This window comes from Capsaspora owczarzaki (genome assembly GCF_000151315.2).
Source record: "Capsaspora owczarzaki ATCC 30864 unplaced genomic scaffold supercont2.17, whole genome shotgun sequence".
Classification (NCBI taxonomy): Eukaryota; class Filasterea; order Ministeriida; family Capsasporidae; genus Capsaspora; species Capsaspora owczarzaki.
Window position 1 is genome coordinate 266,903 of NW_011887308.1, and position 19,660 is coordinate 286,562.

Here is a 19,660-nt window from a genome sequence, read left to right on the forward strand (position 1 = left end):
AGAGCCTCACCCCCTTTCCTCAAAACCACCATCTCGCCTCCTCCAAAACCTCACCACAACCCCTATTTATACTGTACACGTTGTACAACTCTCAAAATGCCTTGTTCTGTTTGAATACTGCCTCGTTGGCCCAAAAACCAGTCAACTTTTGTTCGTTTTTGTACAGGTCATCATTCAGTTCCATCCACACATTCATATTTGACACTGTAGCGATGGCTGCCAATTCGAATCAGATCGTCGTCGAGGAGGTCATCTTTCTAGGAACAGGTACTCGATGCATTTGAGCTCTTTGATCTCTGAGCTCTTTGAGCGACTGGAGCTGAACGGGGAGTGTAGCGTTTCGTTGTTCACAGTGTAACTCTGACGCAATGGTGTCCTCACAAACCATCGACCGTCCCGCAGGTACCTCGGGCCAAATTCCAAGCGTGTCATGCTTGTCTGTGCCGCGTCCTACATGCGCGGCGTGCGTCGACTCGGTCAAGCCAAACAGCCGCAATCGCCGAAGAAACACGTCGCTCTTGGTCCGCGCACGCGTCGCACCAAAGTCGCCGCGTCAGGACGTCAGGACACACTCCAACGGGAATGGGACGAGTGTGAACGGCGACGCAGTGCACACTGTGGATCCAAACTTGAGTGCAGCCGCAGCGAAAAGCCACGTTCGCAACATTGTCATTGACGTCGGCAAGTCCTTCTACGAAGGAGCCATTCGATGGTTTCTCGACTATGGCATCACAGACATCCATGCGGTTGTGCTGACACACGAGCACGCGGATGCCGTTTTGCGCCTGGACGATCTCCGCGACTGGACAATGTATCGCGACGATCAACCTTCGCTGCCCGTGTTTCTCGATCCTCCGACAATGGCGGCCGTCTCCAGGCTCTTCCCGTACATGGTTGACGAGACCAAGGCCACAGGTATGGCGCTGTAGCCTTGTGCCACTTTTTTTTGTCGGCATTGGATAAATGATGCTTTGTCCGTTGCTGTTTTGCTCTAATTTTTGGCGCACGTGCCGTCCTCCTTCCTGCTCTGACATCACAGGCAGCGGCCTCGTACCAAAGATCAAATTCTGCGTGTTCGATCCAACGCAACCCTTCAATGTGCTCGGCGTCGAGTTTGCTCCGTTTGTTGTGCCCCACGGCAAGAACTGCACCTCGCTCGGATTTCGTTTCTCCAATGTCACCTACCTGTCGGACGTGTCAGACCTGGACGAGAAGGCGTACGAGTGGATTGATGGAAGCGACATTTTCATTGTCGATACGCTCAAAGAGGTGTCCCATGTGAGCCACTTTGGCTTGGACGAGGCGCTGGCCGCCAGCGAGCGGATTCGTCCAGCACCCCGTCAGGTGTATCTCACGGGTATGTGCCACTTGATGGAGCACCATTCGTCCAATAAGAAACTGGCCAAGCTTTATGCGTCGGGCAGCATCGGCATGCCGGTCGAATGCGCCTACGACGGGTTGCGCTTGGACGTGCGCGACAAGAGTCCCACCAGCCTTGTCGCCGCGGAACGCATCACAGCGAGCATTCGGCAGCAGCAGCTTCGCCCCACCGTTGCCGCTGTCAAGCAGGCTGCGTCCAAGGCACAGGCAGAGGCGGCGTCCGTTGCCACCGCAGCCCAGCCTGCAGACGCTGGCCGCCCGATCTGGGCTGACGCGCACGGCCGTGTGCAAGCGGCTTTGACTGCTGAGCTGCAATCGCGATCTGCCGAAGTCTCTACCGCCGACCTGATTGCCATGTCTGAGAAGCCATAGTTGGCGAGTGTAGGCAATATAAATGTACTTTTATTTTCACGCGAGCTCGCACCAATCCACATTCTAGCCGTCGATTGGCAAGGAGATGAACAAGGCTCGACGCAATAGGTTTTGCTTTATGATATCTTTGACGAGAAAACTACATGTTTGTTTGTACAACACACGGAAAATCATTCACAACGACAACAGACCACACACATTTACACACGGTCAGTCACTACAACCCAATCTTCGGCGTTGGCAGACGGAGGAGTCGGTGCAGTGGCTGCGGGAGCTTCCGGGACGGGAGTGGGAGGGGATGGAGGCGCTCGAGCAGGCGCGGCAGCGGAGACGGCACGGGCCGCGTTGGTGGCGCGCAGCACACCAACGGGGCTCGACACGGGCTGCTGGGAGATGGTGGCTGCAGCCTTGATAATCTCGTCGCGGAACTCTGGCGTCCGGACTGCCAGGGAAGCGAGGAGCGAGTCGAGCTTGGACAGATCGGGGCGGGACTCCTCCAGCTGGAACAGGATGGGGGTGATGCCAAACAGCTCGAGAGCGCGGGCCATGCGACCCTTGGAGTTTTGCGCGCTGAACGACACTAAGACGATCTGCACGTCGGGGCACACCTCCTTGCGGTACTTGGCAAACAGCTGCGGAAAGTAAGTGCTCGTGCCATCCGTGTGCCTGTACTTGACATTTTCAATCTCGTCCGAGGTGACAATGAAGAGGCGGACTTGCTTCTTCTCCGTGTAGAAGGGCATCAGGGCGCAGGCGGGGGCGGTCAGACCCTGCGCCTTGACCGTGCGGGCAAGCACAAGCACATCGTCCACGCTCTTGGGCTGGCGGTCGGGCACCATTTCCTTGTCGCTAAAGAAGACGAGATGCGCCTTGGTCAGCTTGGCGACAATCGAGCTGATGATGGTGGAGACGCGGATGGCCACGTCCATCGAGAAGGACGCATCGCCGAGGCACACGAGCGGGCTGGGCAGGGGCAGCTGGATGTCCAGCATCTTCTCGGCCAACGGAATGAGCTTGGCGTAGAGGGGAGAGCCACGCATGGTCAGGTACAGCAGGCGATCCATCAGCTTGCCATAGTTCATGTTCACCAGCGTCTCGCCGGCATCGACACGGCTGGCAATGGTCGCATCGACGGCATCGCAGCCGAGCTCCTCGTGGTACCAGATGACCTGGTCGAGCGGCGAGTACGCGCTGATGGCGACCTTGGCGTCCTCGTCCAGCACCAGCGCGCCCTTGCTCTCCGCCACCAGCTTGCGCACGTAGCTGTACGGGACGTGGTGCTCGTTGATCAGCACACCGAGGCCCTTCTGGTCAACGTTGCCGTGCATGGCGATGGCCGAGTTGGGGAAGTCTGACGCTGGCTTGCCAAAGGCCACGGGCAAAAACCAATCCACGGCCATGCCAGTCACAGGGTTGACGTGGGCCAAGTCGGCCAGCTCCTTCCAGGGGCGGGTGGGCATCTGCAGACCATAGAAGGTCAGGTCGGCAGCTCCAATCTTGTCCGCCCACACGCGCACACGCCGCGCCAGAGCGCCCGACATGCTGCCCGCCGGAACTGCCTCTGCACGCAAATCCGCGAGCTGGCGATTGATAGTGACGAGTGTGGCGCTGCGGGGCTTGACCGCGTTCTGTTCCTGGAGCTTTCGCAAGCGCTTCTCGAGCACACGGATGCGGCGAGCAGAGTCGAGCACAGTGGCGGCCTTCAACACCTCGGGCAACCCGAACAGTCCAGCGCCGCTAAAGTTCAGCGGCAGCGCGGTGGTGGTGGTGGTGGCTGTGGTAGACGCGGAGGTGCCGGCAGTCTCCTTCTCGTTGGAAGACTCCGCGACCGGCGCTGGAGTGGCAGACAGCAGTCCGTCGGCAAAGGCAAAGTCGTGCCGGGCCCAAGCGGCAGCGAGAATGCGGGACTTGATGGACGATGCCAGCTCAAACTTGCCCTTGATCAGGGCATGCAAAAGCGCAATGTACAAGGGTCGCTGCTCCGTTTGTGCCTCAATGTGTCGCGCGACGGTGACCTGCGCGGCAGTCGTGTTGGTAAAGAGCAGCGTCAGCGACTCGACAGTCGAGTGAGCATTCTTGTCGGTCGAGGATGAAGCAGCAGCAGCAGCAGCAGCAGCAGGAGCAGCAACCGGGTTGGCAGCAGCGGCATACTGTGGGAGATCAAAGTAATCCTGAGGAATCTGCTCATTGTTGTTGTTTGAGTTGGCTGGGTTGTAGTGTGTCAAATCCACAACATTCGAGTTGTTGTTGTTGTTGTTGTTGTTGTTGTTGTTGTTGTTGTTGCGCGCGCGGTTGTTCTGAGCAGCGTTGTTGTTCTGCTGCTCGGCATTGTCATCGCCAGACGCCTCCAAGAACGCGCGGGCGTCCTCGTATCGATTGCCATGCATTTCAAGGACAGCGAGCAGGACGCCAGAGTCCACAAAGCGGCCAAAGTGGGTCTTGAGCTGCGACAATCCGCGGCGCTGAATGTCAGTCAGGTTGGCAACAAGCTGTGCCTCCTCGGCAGCCGCAGCCGCCATTCGCTGACGCTCCTCCGGGTTTTGCTCCTGACGCTCACGAGACGCATGCTGAGCAGCAGCAGCAGCAGCAGCAGCAGAACGTCGACCGCCAGCATGTCGGCCGCCGCGACCTCGACCTCCTCGACCTCGACCGCGTCCATTGTTGTTCGGTCGTCGCCCGCCACGACCACGAGCTTGATTGTTCTCCATTGTTGTTTTGATGCTATGAAATAAGATTACTCTGCAAATGAGAATGTAGTACTAACGCGGAATGATTTTGCCTTCAAAGCCTAAACGCCAAGAAAGACAAGTTGAAGTTAAAAGAATAAGACTGAGAAAAAAAAAAAAAAAGTACTGATTCAGCATAAAATCGTAAAAGTTCGGCCTTTGTAAAATGACGAAATCGATTGATTGTGTCATGGCAGAGTAGCGACATCAGAACAAAATAAAAAAAAAGCGAAGAGAAGAAAATGGCGGGAAGCAGCCAAGAAATAAAGTAGAGGAGGAAGGGAGAGGAGAAGAGAGAGGGGGAAAAGAGATACCAGATAGGCGAGCTATTGAGTGAGTGAGTGAGTGAGTGAATGAGTGAATGATTCAATAGAAGGTGGAGTTTGTCATGATTCAATAGAAGGTGGAGTTTGTCATGACGTGGCAGTATGACATGACAAGATGTCAACGACGTTGAGCGTGCACATCATCTCAGTCGATCCAACACTATTGCCAGTACGGAATGAGCTGTGCCTATGGAGGCGATTGGAGCAATGACGATGTACTGTACTCAGAGTGGCAACAATCAACCTTCAGCCACACTACTTTTTGGCACACTCAATAAGCGCACCAGGCTGCGACGCGTACTCTGTCCAGGAGCCCTGTGGGTTTTGGGGAACAATTGAAAAAGGAGCAACACACACAAGCAAATATCAGTCATCCGAGCAGCAAACAGCAACGACACACACGAACAATCATCAAATTGAGCATCACCGCAAACTGACATCATAAACGGCCGCGCTCTTGTTCCCAAGCTGGAAGGCAGCAAGCGCAATGACACACGCAGTGACACCCGAGCCGCAAGAAGCGACCAGTGGGCGAAGAGGATCGACGTTGGCGCGGGCAAAGACCTGACGCAATTCGTCATCCGAGAGCAGGCATTGCGTCTTGGGGTCGAGCAAATCGGTGAATGGGATGTTGCGACTTCCAGGCATGTGACCACCGGCGAGGCCTAGGGGCAAGCAGATGGAGCGCAACAACAGTGAGTCAGGAAGGATGATCTGTTATGAAGCACTGCGAAAAAAAAAATCCTCACCTGGACGAGGTTCGGGCACTGTGCCTTGGAAACGCGGCGAACTGCGAGCATCAACAATCTGGAGTCCATTGTCCTTGCTCACTTGCTTGTCACGAACAAGCTTGTCGACGAACGGAAAGTCGCGCATGAGGTTGGGGCTCAGCTTGGCGATGAATTGGGAAGGGGTCTGTCAACGCGTTTGCAATCAAAAGTTAAGGTTGCTAGACATTCAGGATTCGACAGCACCATGCCGTAAGACACATGAAATCATACAACAGAGGCGGGTTTGGTTGTTTCCAGAGGGAGGTTGGCCTGCTTCCAGGCCACCAAGCCGCCATTCAACACGGACACGTTTTCGTGGCCGAAGGTCTGTGACCAACAGCAACCCCGCAAGTCAGACCAAGGCAATGATACGTCAACAAGAGCATGTGCAGTCACGCAATAATCTTACACGGAAGGTCATCCAGACCCGCGGAGCCGAGAAAATGCCTTGGCTGTCGTACACGACAACGTGCGTCTTGTTGTTGACGCCAAGTGCGCTTCCAGCATGTTGCGCAAACTGCTCCGCACTTGGCAGCATGTGTGGGTACGGCGATTTCGACGTGACCGCGTCGATATCAAAGAACTGAGCGCCTGGGATGCGTGCAAAACGTCAAGCAGAAACAAAACAAAAGCAGAAACAACAACAAACAAGCAAAGCAACATCCGATCCAACATCGGGAGGCACAGTGGTGTCAAGGAACGAAATAACTCTGATATGAAAATCGAATCTTGGCTGCTGAGCAACCCAAAAAACCCAAAAAAAAACAAACAAACGAAACAATCACAACAAGATACGATTTTGCAACCCAGCAGATTGAATTGGCAGGCAAGCAAACGAAATGGACAGTATGAGATCCGATATGAATCTGCTCAAACTCCTTGCGACCACTGCGGTTGGCGGCGGGCATGTGCCACGAGCAATCGATGACCTGCGACGAGATCAGTGATCAGTCAGTATGCTGGTACAGTACGAAGAGCAGCCGGGAGACCATTGTCCCCTCTCCCCCCTTTTTTGACTCGTAATCCCGAAATCAAATCCTGTTGAAACGCAACTCGTAGGGCTGCAGATGCAGGGTACGCGGCAGACTGGCGGATGAGCTCGTGCAGCGCACCAGCCGAAATCACTGGCTTGACCATTAGGCAAACACGAAGGGAAAGAAGACTGCCTTCTTCTCCACCTCAACTAGATCTATAACATAGTGTTCACTCGTATTACTCTTGCACTTATTATTATATTGAATTCCACACTCTCAGACATTCATTCAGACTCTGAGCTCAGTCATCAACTTTTTTTCCGTTTCGCTTCTGCTTGAATGGCTCAGTCGTCTGGGCCGCGGGCGTCGTCGTCGTCGGCTTCAGACCCAACCTCAGCGACGGCGATGATGATGATGACTGGCACGCACTCTATTCCGGGCGCAGGTGCTGGATCTGGGTCTGCAAGGGCGCCGCATGGGTACAGCAGCAGCAGCAGCAGCAACGCCTTCTCACTCGCCGATGCTGGCAAGCGTGGCACTGCCGCCTCGACCCATGCAGACGATGCAGACGCAGGCGACATCATGGATGCAGCGCTTGCCTCTGCGCTTGGCGTGTCCGTGTACGACCAGACTGCGCTCGAGCGCGGCGTGCAGATGCAGCTCGACTCTGCGTTGGCGCAGATGCAGATGGACAAGCAAGCGCACGCAACCAGCAAGTCAACCAGCAGCAGCAAGTCAAGCAATTCCAAGAGCAAGTCCAAGTCGATCGTGTCAAAACGAGCGCATTCGAGCAAGATGGACGACGACGACGATGGCAATGTCGACGTGATGGTCGTCGTCGATGATGGTGACGAAGAAGCGGACGTCGTCGCTCAACCATCGTCGGCGTCGGCCGCATCCGAAGGTGCTGCGTCACGATTCGCAGCTGTGATTGCAGGACAGAAATCATTCCAGCCATCGCAGCTGCCATCTGACGGTCGCCGGCTTGGCATGGCGTTGGAATCGTCGTCCTCAAGCACGAGCTCGTCAAGAGCTGCGGCTCCTCCTGCTGCTGTTGGACAGCTCCCGCGGAATGCAACGGGTGTGCAGTCCAGCGAGCTGCAGCGCCGCCAGCAAACGCTCAGCACCATTAAAGACCGAGACTTTGGAGAGCGAGCCGGGCTTGTCTTGCCGCAATCCAGGGCTGCGGCCGCCTCAATCGCTTCTTCAGAACAACCCGTTTCCAAACGCCCTCGGCTTGAACCAGAGGCTGCTGGTGCGATTGATAACACCGACCCCACTCTCGGTGACTCCTCCTCAGGTTTGTCAACGCCCTTGCCAATACCCGCCCCAGCTCACCGCGCACCATCGCCGACCGCCGCAGAGTGGGCTGCGTGGTCGTCTTTTGCCGCGCCCCCTCCGACGCGACGTGCGGCTGCAGCTGCATCTGCTCGAATGCAAAAGTCTTCCTCTGCGGCAGAGCAACCACCAACTCGACATTACCGCTTGCACGACGACAGCAACGATTCTCCTTCTCTTCCCAATCCGAAGCGCAATCGCCAATCGCGTTCGGCTGCTGTCAAGAGCGAGTCGGATGACAGCGACGTCGAGTGGATTGAACCCACGAACGAGAAATCCAACTCGTCCTTTGCCGCGGACGACAGTTCTGACGAAGACGACGTCTCGAACTTGGAGGCAAACTCGTCGTCCATGTCGCTGGAATCAGAGGTCAACGATCTGCGCAGCGTTGCTTCGCCAAAGCGAGGGAGAGGTCGCCCTCGAAAGCAGCGAGTCGCGTCCGACTCTGACGACGACGAGGAAGAAGCAGAAGGGCGTCTGCGAACGTCGGAAGGCACTCGACTCAACCGCGAGCAACAGCACGACGATGGCGACGAGGCCTTTTATCAGGCAAGATTGCGACGCTGGCGTCAAGCACGCCACAATGCTCGTCGCCAAACACTGCGCGCTCTCAACCAAACGATGCAACAACATCGCCGGCACGCAGCAGCAGCTCAGCATGACCCAGTTACTGGCCAAACCATCCCTCCGCCAGCAAACGATCCCGAATTCGACACCCCACTGGACGACGACAGTGACCTGGACGACAATGACGATGCTGATTCGGAGGGCGAGGACTTTCGGCAGGGCGGCGAGGAGGACTTTGTCCTGGACGAAGACTTTCGTGTTCCTGGCGAAATCTGGTCCAAGTTGTACCGCTACCAACGTACCGCGGTCGCGTGGCTGTGGGAGCTGCACTGCCAAAACGTCGGAGGCATTGTTGGCGACGAGATGGGACTGGGAAAGACGATCGAAGTGATTGCCTTCCTTGCCGGCTTGCGGTACAGCAACCTGGGTGTGTACACGCCGCGTGCATCGCCGTATGACGCGCTCCAGCCGGGGGCTCGCCGTCGTGCTCAGGTGGCGCGCTCTTCTAGGCAAGTCCAACCCCTGCGCGCCGCCCTCATCATCTGCCCCGCCACCTTGATGCAGCAGTGGGTGCAGGAAATTCATCGCTGGTGGCCGCCGTTCCGTGTGGCCATCTTGCACGAGTCCGGTGCGTCCAACAGCTCCAAGCAGGATCTCGTTCGGCGCGTGCTGACCAAAGGCCACATTCTTGTCACAACCTACGGCAGCATCCGCGTCAACCAAGCACTGTTGCTTGCGCAGCCGTGGGACTATGTCGTTCTGGACGAAGGCCACAAAATCCGCAATCCTGACGCGGAGATTACCATGGTTTGCAAGCAGTTTTCCACGCCACACCGCATCATCATGTCTGGCTCGCCCATCCAGAACAACCTGAAGGAGCTGTGGTCTCTGTTTGACTTTGTCTTCCCCGGCCGGTTGGGCACGCTCCCCATCTTTCTTGCGCAGTTTGCCATTCCGATCGACCAAGGAGGGTATGCCAACGCCACTTCTGTGCAAGTCCAAACGGCGTACAAGTGCGCTTGCGTGCTCCGAGATGCCATTGGGCCGTACCTGTTGAGACGGCTCAAGAGCGAGGTCAAAATTGATTTGCCCGACAAGAGCGAGCAAGTCTTGTTCTGCAAGCTGACGCCTTTTCAGCAGCGCATCTACCGCAAATTCCTCGATTCGGCCGAAGTGGAGGCCATTCTCGAGGGGTCGCGCAACGTGCTGTACGGTGTTGATATTCTGCGCAAGATTTGCAACCATCCACACCTCGTCACGCGGCGCAAGCGCGCATTGGACGGCACTAACAGCAAGTCGTCGATGGACTCGTCGCCTGGAGGCAAGAGTGCCAAGAATGGCCGCAACAACAGGCAGGCTGCCGACGCGCCATCCGGTGGCTACGAGAGCGACAACGACTATGGTGTCGACCTGCACGAAGAAGGCGAGGAGGACGAGGAACAACGAGGCACGCTGAGATTTGCGCCCTCCCAGCGCTCTTCTCATGCGCCCACGACCCACTGGGAGCTGGACACGAGCAGCCCGGACTACGGGCGGAAGGACTTGAGTGGCAAGCTCGTGGTGATTGACTCGCTGCTTCGGATGTGGCACGCGCAGGGCCATCGTGTGTTGCTCTTTGCCCAAACGCGGCAGACGCTGGATATTATCGAACGGTGGGTGCGGTCGACTGCCTACCGCTACCGGCGCATGGACGGAACAACCCCGATTCGCTCTCGGCAGCAGATGGTGGATGAGTTTAACACGAACGAGTCGCTCTTTCTGTTTCTGCTGACGACTAAAGTCGGAGGTCTGGGCGTCAATTTGACTGGCGCCGATCGCGTCGTCATCTTCGATCCCGACTGGAATCCGTCAACAGACACACAGGCTCGAGAACGCGCTTGGCGCATTGGTCAGAAGCGCCAAGTGACCGTGTATCGGCTACTGACGGCTGGCACCATTGAGGAGAAAATTTACCATCGGCAGATTTTCAAGCAATTCCTGACCAATCGTGTGCTGAGCGATCCGCGGCAACGTCGATTTTTCAAGTCTCGGGATCTCTACGACCTGTTCACCATGGGGTTTGACAACCACGATGACGAGACCGAAACGGGAGCGCTTTTCAGCGGGACTGGCTCGGAGGTTCGCGTCGTGGATCGCGGCGGTGGTTTGGATGCCCAAGACGAGGCCGAACTGGCTGCTGTGGATTTCAGCACCGCACGTCACAGCAATGCAGCTGCAGCAGCAGCAGCAGCTGCGGGAGTGAAGACGTCGTCCGTGCAGGCGGATCGCTCTTCTGCCTCGGCGGCCGCATCTGGTGCTGAATTGGAAGGGCACGTCATTGCCAACCTTGCCCGCGCCAGCGAGTTTCAGCCCAATTCTGTGGATGATTTTGGCGTCGGTGGCAGCAATGGCAACACACGCAGCAGCAGCAGCAGCAGTGCTGGTCCTTCTGGAGAATCTGCCGCTGCTGCTTCTCCCGCTCGCCGCAGCGGTGGTGGCGGTGGTGGCGGGGATGACGCCGTTCTCGCCGCTCTGCTCAAAAAGCATGTGCACAGCGCCTTGCACCACGAGAACATTATGGAAGCTGGCCACGCCGATCACAAGCTTGTCGAGGCGGAGGCCAGTCGCGTTGCAAAACAGGCGATTGAGGCACTGCAAAAGTCCCGCACTGCACTCCGCAACAATGCCATCAACATGCCCACCTGGACCGGCCGATCTGGCTTTCAAGCGTCCGCCGCGTCGTCTTCGTCTTTGTCCTCTTCTTCTTCTTCCGCTGCCCCCGCCCCAAGGTTTGGAACCAAAAAGTCCATGTCAACCATCATGGCCACTACCCAGGTCGTGAGTGCGCCGAGCAGCGGCACAAGCTCGCCCGTCGAGGACGAGACTACTTTGCCGACAAGTTTGTCGCGGGGCGCCGTGTCGTTTGCTGCGCGATCCGCGTCTGATCTCTCCTCCGCCACTATGCTCAACAAATCCGCTCAGGAGACGCGCATCCGCATGGCCGATGACTTGTTGGAATACTTTTACAGCCACGAGCGGTGCGTCACGAGCTCGGCCATCGTAGCCGTGTTTGGACCCAAGATCCCGCAAAAGGACTCGGCTTTGTTCAAGGCCATTCTCAAGGAGCTTGCAGTCCTGAAGAAGCGAGGTGCCACTACCGTTTGGGAGCTTCGACCGGCGTTCTGAGGCTGGTGTTGTTGTTCTTTTGCGCGGCACATTTATTTATTTTTGTAATTTTGCGAATCAACAAATAAAAGAAGGTTTGATAAAGTACTGGTGTATTCTATTGTTACTTTGGCAAGGGGGGGGTGCTTGGAAATGAAGCAATGTGCACAGCTTGAATCTGGCGGTTGTTGATGAAAAAAAAAAAAAAACAATCATGCTGGCTGCGGTAAGGGCAAAGACACTCCAGTTGCCGTTGCTGAGCTGTCATCAGTCGGCCCAAGTGGTGCCAGAGGCCTGGCCTGAGTGTTCTTGGAAGCAAAGAAAGTGTACGAGAGGGTGATGGTGTCGATGCCAAGCATGGCGGGATCCTTGTCAAACTCGGGGTCAATGAAGAAGAACACGGGCATGTCCACCTGCTCGTGCGGGCCGAGGCGTTGCTCTTCAAAGCAGAAGCACTGGATCTTGTTAAAGTACACGCCTGCCTCGTAGGGCAGGACGTTGTAGGTCGAAATGCCCACAATCGGCTTGTCGGTCGGATTGGTCGCGCTGTAGAATGCGAGCGCGGGTTCGCCTGGAATGACCTGGATCTCTCGCTGCACTGGATGGAACTTCCACTGCATGGATGCAGCTGTGTCTGCGTTAAACTGGATCTTGATGATGCGCTCCTTGACGGGGGTGAAGCGTTCTGCGCGCGCAACGGCAGACTCGCCATCGTCATCCTCGCCTCCGCCGTGGGTATCCGTGCGCACATAGCCGCCATATCCCGTCGCCATGCAGAACATCCGGTAGAGCGGCACTGCGGCGTACGCCAAACCGGCCGTCAGCAGCCCGACCGCAGCGACATACATGCCCATGCTCTTGTTCCGCCGGCGGTTTTCCTCGTGAGCTGCATTGCCTGTGTGTCTTCGCTGGCCTTGCTTGGACTGCGACGATGAGGAGGAGGAGGAGGAGGACGATGAGGAGGATGAAGACGATGAGGACGAGCTTCCGCCTGCTTGATCGCCGCCTTGAGGCTGAGTGGAATAAGCTCGCGTGCGCAGAGCAGCTCGACCTGGAGCGGACACGAGTAAGCTTGCAGAGTAGCCAAGCATGGTGGCAGCAGTGGAGACGCATCGGCGGTGCTCCAGGCAGCGTGCGGTCATCCTCGTGCTTGCGGCGACTGGCGTTTGCACAAGGATGGCGCCGTGATTCAATGCAGATCGTGCTGTTAGGTGTGTACTGGTTAGCATGGAAGCGAGCGGTCGGCCAAGCGGGCTCGCCTGCCGCACCAGCATTGCCATTGTTTGCTGGGGAAACAAGAGTTAAGACTGAACCGAGTCTGAGCAAAGATGAGAATAGACATGTACTTTGGTTTTATGGTGATGAATACTAAATGCTGTGAAATGGCGTTGGTATGCAAGGAGGTACTGGATTGGATCCACCGCAATTCAAACCACCGTCAAAACCATCATCAATTTGTGGGAGGTCGCTGGAGCCACGGCAGTTGTCCGCGGAGCGTCGGGTGCTGCTTGAGCATGGGGAAGATGCTGCCACGAAGGGTAGTCCGCTCATAGTCGTTGGGTGCAGCATTGTCCGCTTCGATGAGCATCGCGACAATCGCCGGTGAAAGCCCCTCGAGTGCAAGCTGAACGGTGGCCAGATTGAAGAGCGCCACATGCAGCATACGACGGCCAGCCGGCTGGCGCGCAAATTCGAGCGCAGCCAGAGCTGTACGCTTGGCGGCAACGTCGTCGCGCAACTCGTGCTGAACCGTGGTGATGGTGGCCAAAATGGCGCCAACCTGCTCGTGATTGGGACCCATTTTGCGGCGGACAATGCGAAGCGACTCTTGCAGGAGCTCCAGGGCGGGTTCGTTCACGCCATTCTGTGCGTAAAAGCGCCCCAAATGTTCCAAGGCCATTGCGAGCAGAGGATAGTTGAAGTTTTCCAGGCTCATGTCTGCATCTGGCCCATCAATCCCCCATCGTGTATGCACGGCTTTGGTTGCTTTGGTGGCTGGAGGAGGAGGAGGAGGAGAAGAAGAAGAAGAAGAAGAAGGTGATGGGGTCATGGCGGTGCGGTTGTCATCGAGCTTTGCATCCGCTTGGTGAGCTTGCTGGTAGGCTTCCCGGCGCTGCTGCCGCAACACTTCCTCTGCAAGATGCTCGCGTTGAGCACCCATGGTTGCAGCGGCCCAGTGGTATCCGACTTCTGCCAACTCTGGTTTGGATTGCATCTCGTAGATGGTAGCGAGTTTGATGGAGATTTCAATCATCTCATCGCTGGTGGGAGGCACGCCACGAGCAATGCGCGCTCGCATGGTTATGCGAAAGTAGCGTTCGGCATCATCCAAGTTGTGCAGCAGCAGATGCAGGTTGGCCAGGGTGTCAGTAATGTACGGATAACCAACCGCCTCGGCATTGGTCAGCTTTTCGGCGTCCTGAAGGAGGGAGAGGGCACGCTGGGGGTCGCCGGCGTTTTGGGCCAGCTTGGACTTGAGTACAAGCGAGCGTGCAGTGGCTGTCAGGCCATCCGTTGGGCCATAAAAGTGCTTGTAGAGCTCGAGTGCACCTGCAGCGGTCGCCACTCCCAAGATGCCTGCGATGGCCACGCGGCCAGACTTGCTTGAAAAGACTGAGGACGATGTCGATGATGATGATGATGATGCTGACGACGACGACGAGTACCTGCGGTGGTGGTGATGAGCAGTGGGTGTGGGCAAGACGCTAGTAGATGTGTTCGTCCTGGCGCCGAGATGAATGTGTCGACAGCCTAGAAGGTGCGGACGTAGGAGAGAAACGTTGGCTTGCATCAATGCTTGACGGTGCAGCAGAGGCAGCACGTGTGACGAGAGCGACGCCATGACTTTAAGAGCTGTGCTCGTGCGAGTGAGAATAGGAATGGGAATGGGAATGGGAATGGGAATGGGAATGGGAATGGGAATGAGAATGAGAATGAGAATGAGCGTGAGACTCTGAGGAGAAGAGTGTTCCGTTCGACCAACGCTCTTGAGCAAGCTTCAGGAATGCCACGACAACCAGACCAATCCAAAGCAGCGGGAGTGCGCGATAAATCCTACCAAAGAGTTGCAGTAAAATCGTTGGTGAGTGCTAGTGATCGTCATACGCGCTCGACCTCCTCGCAAAAGGTCGAGGACAAACCCAAGCGATCAGCATGACAATCTAAGAGTATCAACTTGAACAAAAAAAAATCACAAGCGAGGCAGAACGCAAAAACGTACGATTCTGGGATGATGGCAAGAATGGCAATTGTACCAATGATCAGGGCAGCGACGCCCAATGCAAGTCTTCCCGAGCCCTGCGATGAGGCTTCAGCGATCTGTGTGTCCGACTCGGATGTTGAAGCGAGACGCTGTCAAATGTTGTGTTGCAGGAGTTGAGAATCAGAAATTCTGAGACGAACAAAACGAAAACAACAAATAATCCAGCGAAACATGATACTTTTCTTTCGTTTTTATAATTCTTATTGCGGGCACTTACATTGGATCGAACGCCTTCAGCGAGGAGCAGCGAGGCGAGCGCGGCTGCAGCGTGGATGTCCGCGACCGAGACGAGGAGATTGTCGGGCCCGTTGACGACCTCGACGACGACGTCTGCCGGAGTGAGATTGAGCGAGTCCGAGTTGCTGCTGTTGTTGTTGTTGTTGGTGTTGCTGGCGGGAGTGGAGGCAGAGTGGTGGCGAGCGAGGATGTTGGCGAGACCGGCTTCAGAGACAAACACGACGAGCTGCTGGCGCATACAGAGAGAGAGAGAGAGCAACGAAAAAATGAAAGAGTGGTTGAGATGTCCATGTCAAAGTAGGATTAATAGGAATGGTGTTGGGTGGAGCAAGTTGACTGAGACAACCCATTTGTCGATGAATTTCTCAGCAGTTGAGCGCGATTCAGCTTTTTGTCTTGCTATTGGGGGGCTCCGTTCCCCCGCACCACTGCACAGTCGAGGCCCCCATTGCTCTGGAGTAGTGCAGCTACAGTAGTGGTTTATTTGTTGGATGGGTCTCTGGGCAGCGGTCGTAACAGCAGAAGCACAAATGCTCGCGCTACATTTCGTTTGTGAACTGAACATTGGCCGGTGCACAGTAGCTACGCCACCGTTCAAGCGCAATTCTCATTCATATAGCAATGCTTCAACTAGCACAAGTTGTATGTGACTCGAAAACCAGTCCCATCTCAACTTGGCTCAAAGTCCACTCTTCTTTCTTTTTTGCTTCTTCACTCTCTCATCATGGCCTCGACCGGCAACTCTACTGTTTGGCATATTGTTGCCTTCAAAGTAAAGACACATAACGCAAATTCAAAACCCATCACCAAGTCTTCTCAGATTCTCAGATTCTCAGATTCTCCTGCTCTTCGCCCCGTTCCCTCCCCTCTGCCGTTCCCTCGACACTGTCACCCAACAATCAAACATCTGTTTTTTTGCACTCGAAATGCTTTAACCTCTAGGTCAACCCGACTGCCTCGGCGCAGCAAGTGCTCGACATGATGGAGGGTCTGCGCGGACTGCGCTCGCTGCCCGGCGTTCTGCAGCTCGAGGTCGGCGTCCACGACCCCCGCATGTACGAGGGCTACGTCGACCGCAGCAAAGGTAACCTACCAAAGTAGCACTACTTGAAGTGTTACTGGTGGCCATCCATACGGTTGGTGTCCACCACCAAGCCGACAACTCACCGTGCCGTCCGACGTATACTGCTCAGGTTACACTCACGCGCTGGTCGTCGAGCTCGCGTCGCCCGAGGCACTCGTCAACTACGCCAAGTCGCCCGAGCACCAGGCTGTGGTGGTAAACCTCCTGCGTCCAGGTGAGATTTTTTACATTCAATGCAAATCTGAATCCATTGGAACAACCAAGACTTTGTGTCTTGGCCTTGTTGGAGGGCAAGATTGAAGCAAGCCAGCGACCAAGAGCAACAGTTGCTTCCGAAGCAAACAAAAAAAAGCTCTTGATTCAACGCTGTTGGATATGGACGACATGGTTGATATTGGAGATTTCCTGAGTGATGAACAATGAACAACCTCACCGTTCCGTCGTCCCTTGGACTCCCGTTATTAACAGTCTGCGAGCTTGACACCATCACGGCCGTGGACTACGTTGCCCGCAAGCACGTCAAGAGCCCGATCTGGTGCCACTCTCCTCACCTCATCTCGGTGGTTGCCGCAGCCGCCGCGCTCGCCGTCGGCTTCGCCCTCGGTCGCTCTCGCTAAACCCAACATTGAAAAGGTTGTTCAATGCATGACAATGTCCCAACCCCTCTCTTGTTTTGCTTCAATTCCGGTGCACGACTAATACAAAACGCCGAAACGCTCGCTCAGCCAATTTTTCCAATGTCCTGTTGATACTGGCTGTTTCCATTGTCCCTCCAGGAATCAACCCCTTGATACTATAGTGCCATTTTTTCGCTTGTTCTACCATTCCTATTTTTTTCTTTTCCGCTCAGATCCTAACGCTCAGCAACATGCCGAAGATTCGCGCCGAGTCGACTTCGCGCCGCACCCGCGACGAGACCGCCAAAGCCGCGTCCACCGTCAGCCAAGGTAAAACAGCGTCGCATCCGTGCCATGCAAACACCTCAACAGTCCTCGAGGCGAGGGGGGGGGAGGAGTTCCAACCTGTATTGCAATGCACTCTCACTCACTTTGCTCCTGTCTCGCTCTCCCTCCAAACCCCTACCCCCCACCACCCCGCTCAACAGCCATCCAGTTCGACAAGTCGTTTGGCCAGCATATCCTGAAGAACCCGCTGATTGTCAACGGCATCATTGAGAAGGTACAGAAAGCATTGAGTGACGTTGTATTCCACGTGTGGTTCTCGCTCCATAGAGCAGCATCACACTACGATGCATTGGAAAGCTCGCTCCATTGCATTATGAGAGTGGTCGGTTATTGTGTGTAATGTTGCACTCAATTTGTATGGGGGTCGGTTTGGTTTGGTTTTGCAGGCTGGATTGCGAAACACGGACACGGTGCTTGAAATCGGTCCCGGTACTGGTAACTTGACCATGAAGCTGCTTGAAGCGTCCAAGAAGGTGAAAGAATTTGGATTCTCTCCGAGTCAGATACAACTGAGAGAAAGAGATGCTGGAAAATTTGGAGAGCAAAAACTCACGTTGTGTGTTGTCCGAAAATGAAACAAAACAGGTCGTTGCTTGCGAAGTCGACGTCCGTCTCGTTGCAGAGTTGCAGAAGCGTGTCATGGGCACGTACGTTCTCACTATACTATGTTGATTGCATTGTTCGATACTACGAGTAGCGAGGATGGCTGACCGCGCTTTGTTGATCGTTTTTGCAGACCATACCAACGCAACCTCGAAATCTTGGTCGGAGATGTGCTCAAAGCCGATCTGCCATTCTTTGACGTTTGCGTTGCCAACATGCCCTACCAGGTGAGCTGCGTGGCGCAGATGTTGGGTCGCGTGAAAGTCGGTAACTCACGCTAACATTCGTGCTTGGGTTTTTGTTTTTGGATAGATTTCTTCTCCCTTCGTCTTTAAGCTGCTTCTGCACCGGCCTTTCTTCCGGTAAGGGTAGTGGTTTCAAACCCCCAGAGAGTTTCTTCCATATCACAACAACAACGACACTGACTGTGCTTCGATTTTGATGTCAATCAGCTGCGCCGTCCTCATGTTCCAGAAAGAATTCGCCCAGCGCCTGTACGCCAAGCCAGGAGACCCAGCATACTGCCGTCTTTCCGTGAATACACAACTTTTGGCACGCGTGGATCATTTGATGAAGGTTTGTTGTTTGATTTGGTTTTTTTTTGTTTTCCTCTTGAACTGATTGTTTGTTTCCCAAACCATGTCACAAACACTGCTGTGCTTTACTCGCGGTCTCATATCTCCTTTTGACCAGGTTGGCCGTAACAACTTCCGCCCGCCACCGCAGGTCGAGTCCGCCGTCGTTCGTATTGAGCCGCGCAACCCTCCTCCGCCAATCAACTTCCAAGAGTGGGACGGCCTTGTGCGCATCACTTTTGTTCGCAAGAACAAGACTCTGCATGCCGCATTCATGTCGTCCGCCGTTTTGGAAATGTTGGATCGCAACTACCGAACATTCTGCGCGCTTAACAACACTGTACGAGGATTATCATTTCGCGGCGCACACACGTGGATGTGGTTTGTTGTTGCTGTGGTTTTGCTTAATGTTGGAGTGGATATTGTTCTTGTCGACTTTTCCTCAGGAGCTTCCTGAAGGTTTCGAGATCAAGCCGCTCGTCGAGCAAATTCTCGAGGCGTCTGGCTTTAGCGAGAAGCGTGCTCGTTTGATGGACACTGACGACTTTTTGCGGTGAGTGTGGATGAAACGAGAATCGGAAGCAGAATGGTTTGGCCCAAACCGCTCGGTCTGCGCGAGCGTGCGATTGGTCGATTTCAGACCGTCCGCGTTTGGCGGTGTTTGGTTGTCAAAACCTCACTTGATGCTTGTTGAATTGCATTGTTGGTCATTTTGGGCTGCAGATTGCTCGAGGCCTTCAACAACGAGGGTGTTCATTTCGCTTAAAACGAGTTGTATTTGATGATTTTTCATGTTGTCTCTCTTCCCCCTAGTAAAGCACTACTACTACAACTCCAAAACCTCATTTATTCATCCCATGCTTACTCTGCCATCCACCTTGTCCATTTTGGATGGATGGATTGCAACTTAACATTCATTCTATCTTTTTGCATTGTAAGTCGCTCTTCATTCAATCCCCAGCCCCACCCCTGAGTCATCCCATCACCCCGACAATCCTGCCATCCAATCTCGATCTTGCAAGAATCCCCCTTTTGTGTGTCTCCGCTTTGTACTGTGCTCGCGAGACCACCACCGTCAGGCCGTTTGCAGAATGACTGGGCTTGCATTAGGGCAGCGGGTCCATCGCTCTCGTCCCTCTCTCGCGTCCCTTCCCTTGCAGATCAGACCAGGCTGCATGACAGTCTTACTGAAGCCCTATTCATCTGATACGAAGACGCCGTCGGAATCGAAGGCGGGGGGTCGCTTTGCTATACAACGTTGTGCCACGGAGACGCACCTGATCACAGCACAACGCCCTCGTCTGACTCTGTGACTCGGGAACCTCCACAGTGAGAAG

At 55.2% G+C, this 19,660-nt stretch overlaps 8 protein-coding genes across 8 annotated transcripts; 4 read left to right on the plus strand and 4 right to left on the minus strand.

Moving 5' to 3' along the window:
* Positions 1 to 153: 153 nt before the first annotated feature.
* Positions 154 to 1,830, plus strand: CAOG_08049 (metallo-beta-lactamase). The gene is made up of 3 exons (XM_004342601.2): positions 154 to 267; positions 403 to 915; positions 1,040 to 1,830. Exons 1-3 carry the CDS (start codon positions 213 to 215, stop codon positions 1,750 to 1,752), a joined length of 1,281 nt encoding a protein of 426 aa, XP_004342650.1. The 5' UTR covers positions 154 to 212; the 3' UTR covers positions 1,753 to 1,830.
* Positions 1,831 to 1,952: 122 nt separating this feature from the next.
* CAOG_08050 (hypothetical protein) lies at positions 1,953 to 4,411 on the minus strand (the record flags this gene model as incomplete). The annotated part of the gene is made up of 2 exons (XM_004342602.1): positions 1,953 to 4,298; positions 4,358 to 4,411. The coding sequence occupies 2 exons, from the start codon at positions 4,409 to 4,411 to the stop codon at positions 1,953 to 1,955; spliced, it is 2,400 nt and encodes a 799-aa protein (XP_004342651.1).
* Positions 4,412 to 4,998: 587 nt separating this feature from the next.
* On the minus strand, positions 4,999 to 6,720 carry CAOG_08051 (3-mercaptopyruvate sulfurtransferase). Its single transcript, XM_004342603.2, has 7 exons — positions 6,628 to 6,720; positions 6,437 to 6,503; positions 5,984 to 6,174; positions 5,806 to 5,901; positions 5,554 to 5,719; positions 5,243 to 5,469; positions 4,999 to 5,119 (listed from the first exon to the last, which is right to left on the minus strand). Exons 1-7 carry the CDS (start codon positions 6,709 to 6,711, stop codon positions 5,060 to 5,062), a joined length of 891 nt encoding a protein of 296 aa, XP_004342652.1. The 5' UTR covers positions 6,712 to 6,720; the 3' UTR covers positions 4,999 to 5,059.
* Positions 6,721 to 6,863: 143 nt separating this feature from the next.
* Positions 6,864 to 11,693, plus strand: CAOG_08052 (Ercc6 protein). The gene has a single exon (XM_004342604.2). The coding sequence runs from the start codon at positions 6,888 to 6,890 to the stop codon at positions 11,616 to 11,618; it is 4,731 nt and encodes a 1,576-aa protein (XP_004342653.1). The 5' UTR covers positions 6,864 to 6,887; the 3' UTR covers positions 11,619 to 11,693.
* On the minus strand, positions 11,641 to 12,894 carry CAOG_08053 (cytochrome c oxidase assembly protein COX11). Its single transcript, XM_004342605.2, has one exon. It carries the CDS (start codon positions 12,875 to 12,877, stop codon positions 11,810 to 11,812), a length of 1,068 nt encoding a protein of 355 aa, XP_004342654.2. The 5' UTR covers positions 12,878 to 12,894; the 3' UTR covers positions 11,641 to 11,809.
* Positions 12,895 to 12,926: 32 nt separating this feature from the next.
* CAOG_08054 (hypothetical protein) lies at positions 12,927 to 15,357 on the minus strand. Its single transcript, XM_004342606.2, has 3 exons — positions 15,077 to 15,357; positions 14,818 to 14,948; positions 12,927 to 14,651 (listed from the first exon to the last, which is right to left on the minus strand). The coding sequence occupies exon 3, from the start codon at positions 14,437 to 14,439 to the stop codon at positions 13,048 to 13,050; it is 1,392 nt and encodes a 463-aa protein (XP_004342655.2). The 5' UTR covers positions 14,440 to 14,651; positions 14,818 to 14,948; positions 15,077 to 15,357; the 3' UTR covers positions 12,927 to 13,047.
* A 412-nt stretch (positions 15,358 to 15,769) lies between these two features.
* Positions 15,770 to 16,909, plus strand: CAOG_08055 (hypothetical protein). The gene is made up of 4 exons (XM_004342607.2): positions 15,770 to 15,868; positions 16,039 to 16,180; positions 16,290 to 16,394; positions 16,649 to 16,909. Exons 1-4 carry the CDS (start codon positions 15,821 to 15,823, stop codon positions 16,795 to 16,797), a joined length of 444 nt encoding a protein of 147 aa, XP_004342656.1. The 5' UTR covers positions 15,770 to 15,820; the 3' UTR covers positions 16,798 to 16,909.
* Positions 16,910 to 17,007: 98 nt separating this feature from the next.
* On the plus strand, positions 17,008 to 19,167 carry CAOG_08056 (dimethyladenosine transferase). The gene is made up of 10 exons (XM_004342608.2): positions 17,008 to 17,127; positions 17,286 to 17,359; positions 17,532 to 17,618; positions 17,731 to 17,792; positions 17,882 to 17,975; positions 18,061 to 18,110; positions 18,201 to 18,324; positions 18,442 to 18,663; positions 18,770 to 18,876; positions 19,047 to 19,167. The coding sequence occupies exons 1-10, from the start codon at positions 17,049 to 17,051 to the stop codon at positions 19,087 to 19,089; spliced, it is 942 nt and encodes a 313-aa protein (XP_004342657.1). The 5' UTR covers positions 17,008 to 17,048; the 3' UTR covers positions 19,090 to 19,167.
* Positions 19,168 to 19,660: the final 493 nt, after the last annotated feature.

What these genes read in the sequence shown, in the direction of transcription:
- CAOG_08049 (XM_004342601.2), top strand. Translation starts at nt 213, where the DNA reads ATGGCTGCCAATTCGAATCAGATCGTCGTCGAGGAGGTCATCTTTCTA. An exon ending in GGTCATCTTTCTAGGAACAG is followed by an intron (nt 268 to 402) that starts GTACTCGATGCA and finishes ACCGTCCCGCAG; the next exon opens with GTACCTCGGGCCAAATTCCA. An exon ending in TGACGAGACCAAGGCCACAG is followed by an intron (nt 916 to 1,039) that starts GTATGGCGCTGT and finishes CTGACATCACAG; the next exon opens with GCAGCGGCCTCGTACCAAAG.
- CAOG_08051 (XM_004342603.2), bottom strand. Translation starts at nt 6,711, where the DNA reads ATGGTCAAGCCAGTGATTTCGGCTGGTGCGCTGCACGAGCTCATCCGC. An exon ending in CAAGGAGTTTGAGCAGATTC is followed by an intron (nt 6,175 to 6,436) that starts ATATCGGATCTC and finishes GACGTTTTGCAC; the next exon opens with GCATCCCAGGCGCTCAGTTC. An exon ending in CAACCAAACCCGCCTCTGTT is followed by an intron (nt 5,720 to 5,805) that starts GTATGATTTCAT and finishes ACGCGTTGACAG; the next exon opens with ACCCCTTCCCAATTCATCGC.
- CAOG_08052 (XM_004342604.2), top strand. Translation starts at nt 6,888, where the DNA reads ATGGCTCAGTCGTCTGGGCCGCGGGCGTCGTCGTCGTCGGCTTCAGAC.
- CAOG_08053 (XM_004342605.2), bottom strand. Translation starts at nt 12,877, where the DNA reads ATGGCAATGCTGGTGCGGCAGGCGAGCCCGCTTGGCCGACCGCTCGCT.
- CAOG_08054 (XM_004342606.2), bottom strand. Translation starts at nt 14,439, where the DNA reads ATGGCGTCGCTCTCGTCACACGTGCTGCCTCTGCTGCACCGTCAAGCA.
- CAOG_08055 (XM_004342607.2), top strand. Translation starts at nt 15,821, where the DNA reads ATGGCCTCGACCGGCAACTCTACTGTTTGGCATATTGTTGCCTTCAAA. An exon ending in CTACGTCGACCGCAGCAAAG is followed by an intron (nt 16,181 to 16,289) that starts GTAACCTACCAA and finishes TATACTGCTCAG; the next exon opens with GTTACACTCACGCGCTGGTC. An exon ending in GGTAAACCTCCTGCGTCCAG is followed by an intron (nt 16,395 to 16,648) that starts GTGAGATTTTTT and finishes CGTTATTAACAG; the next exon opens with TCTGCGAGCTTGACACCATC.
- CAOG_08056 (XM_004342608.2), top strand. Translation starts at nt 17,049, where the DNA reads ATGCCGAAGATTCGCGCCGAGTCGACTTCGCGCCGCACCCGCGACGAG. An exon ending in CTGCACCGGCCTTTCTTCCG is followed by an intron (nt 18,111 to 18,200) that starts GTAAGGGTAGTG and finishes GATGTCAATCAG; the next exon opens with CTGCGCCGTCCTCATGTTCC. An exon ending in GCGTGGATCATTTGATGAAG is followed by an intron (nt 18,325 to 18,441) that starts GTTTGTTGTTTG and finishes CCTTTTGACCAG; the next exon opens with GTTGGCCGTAACAACTTCCG.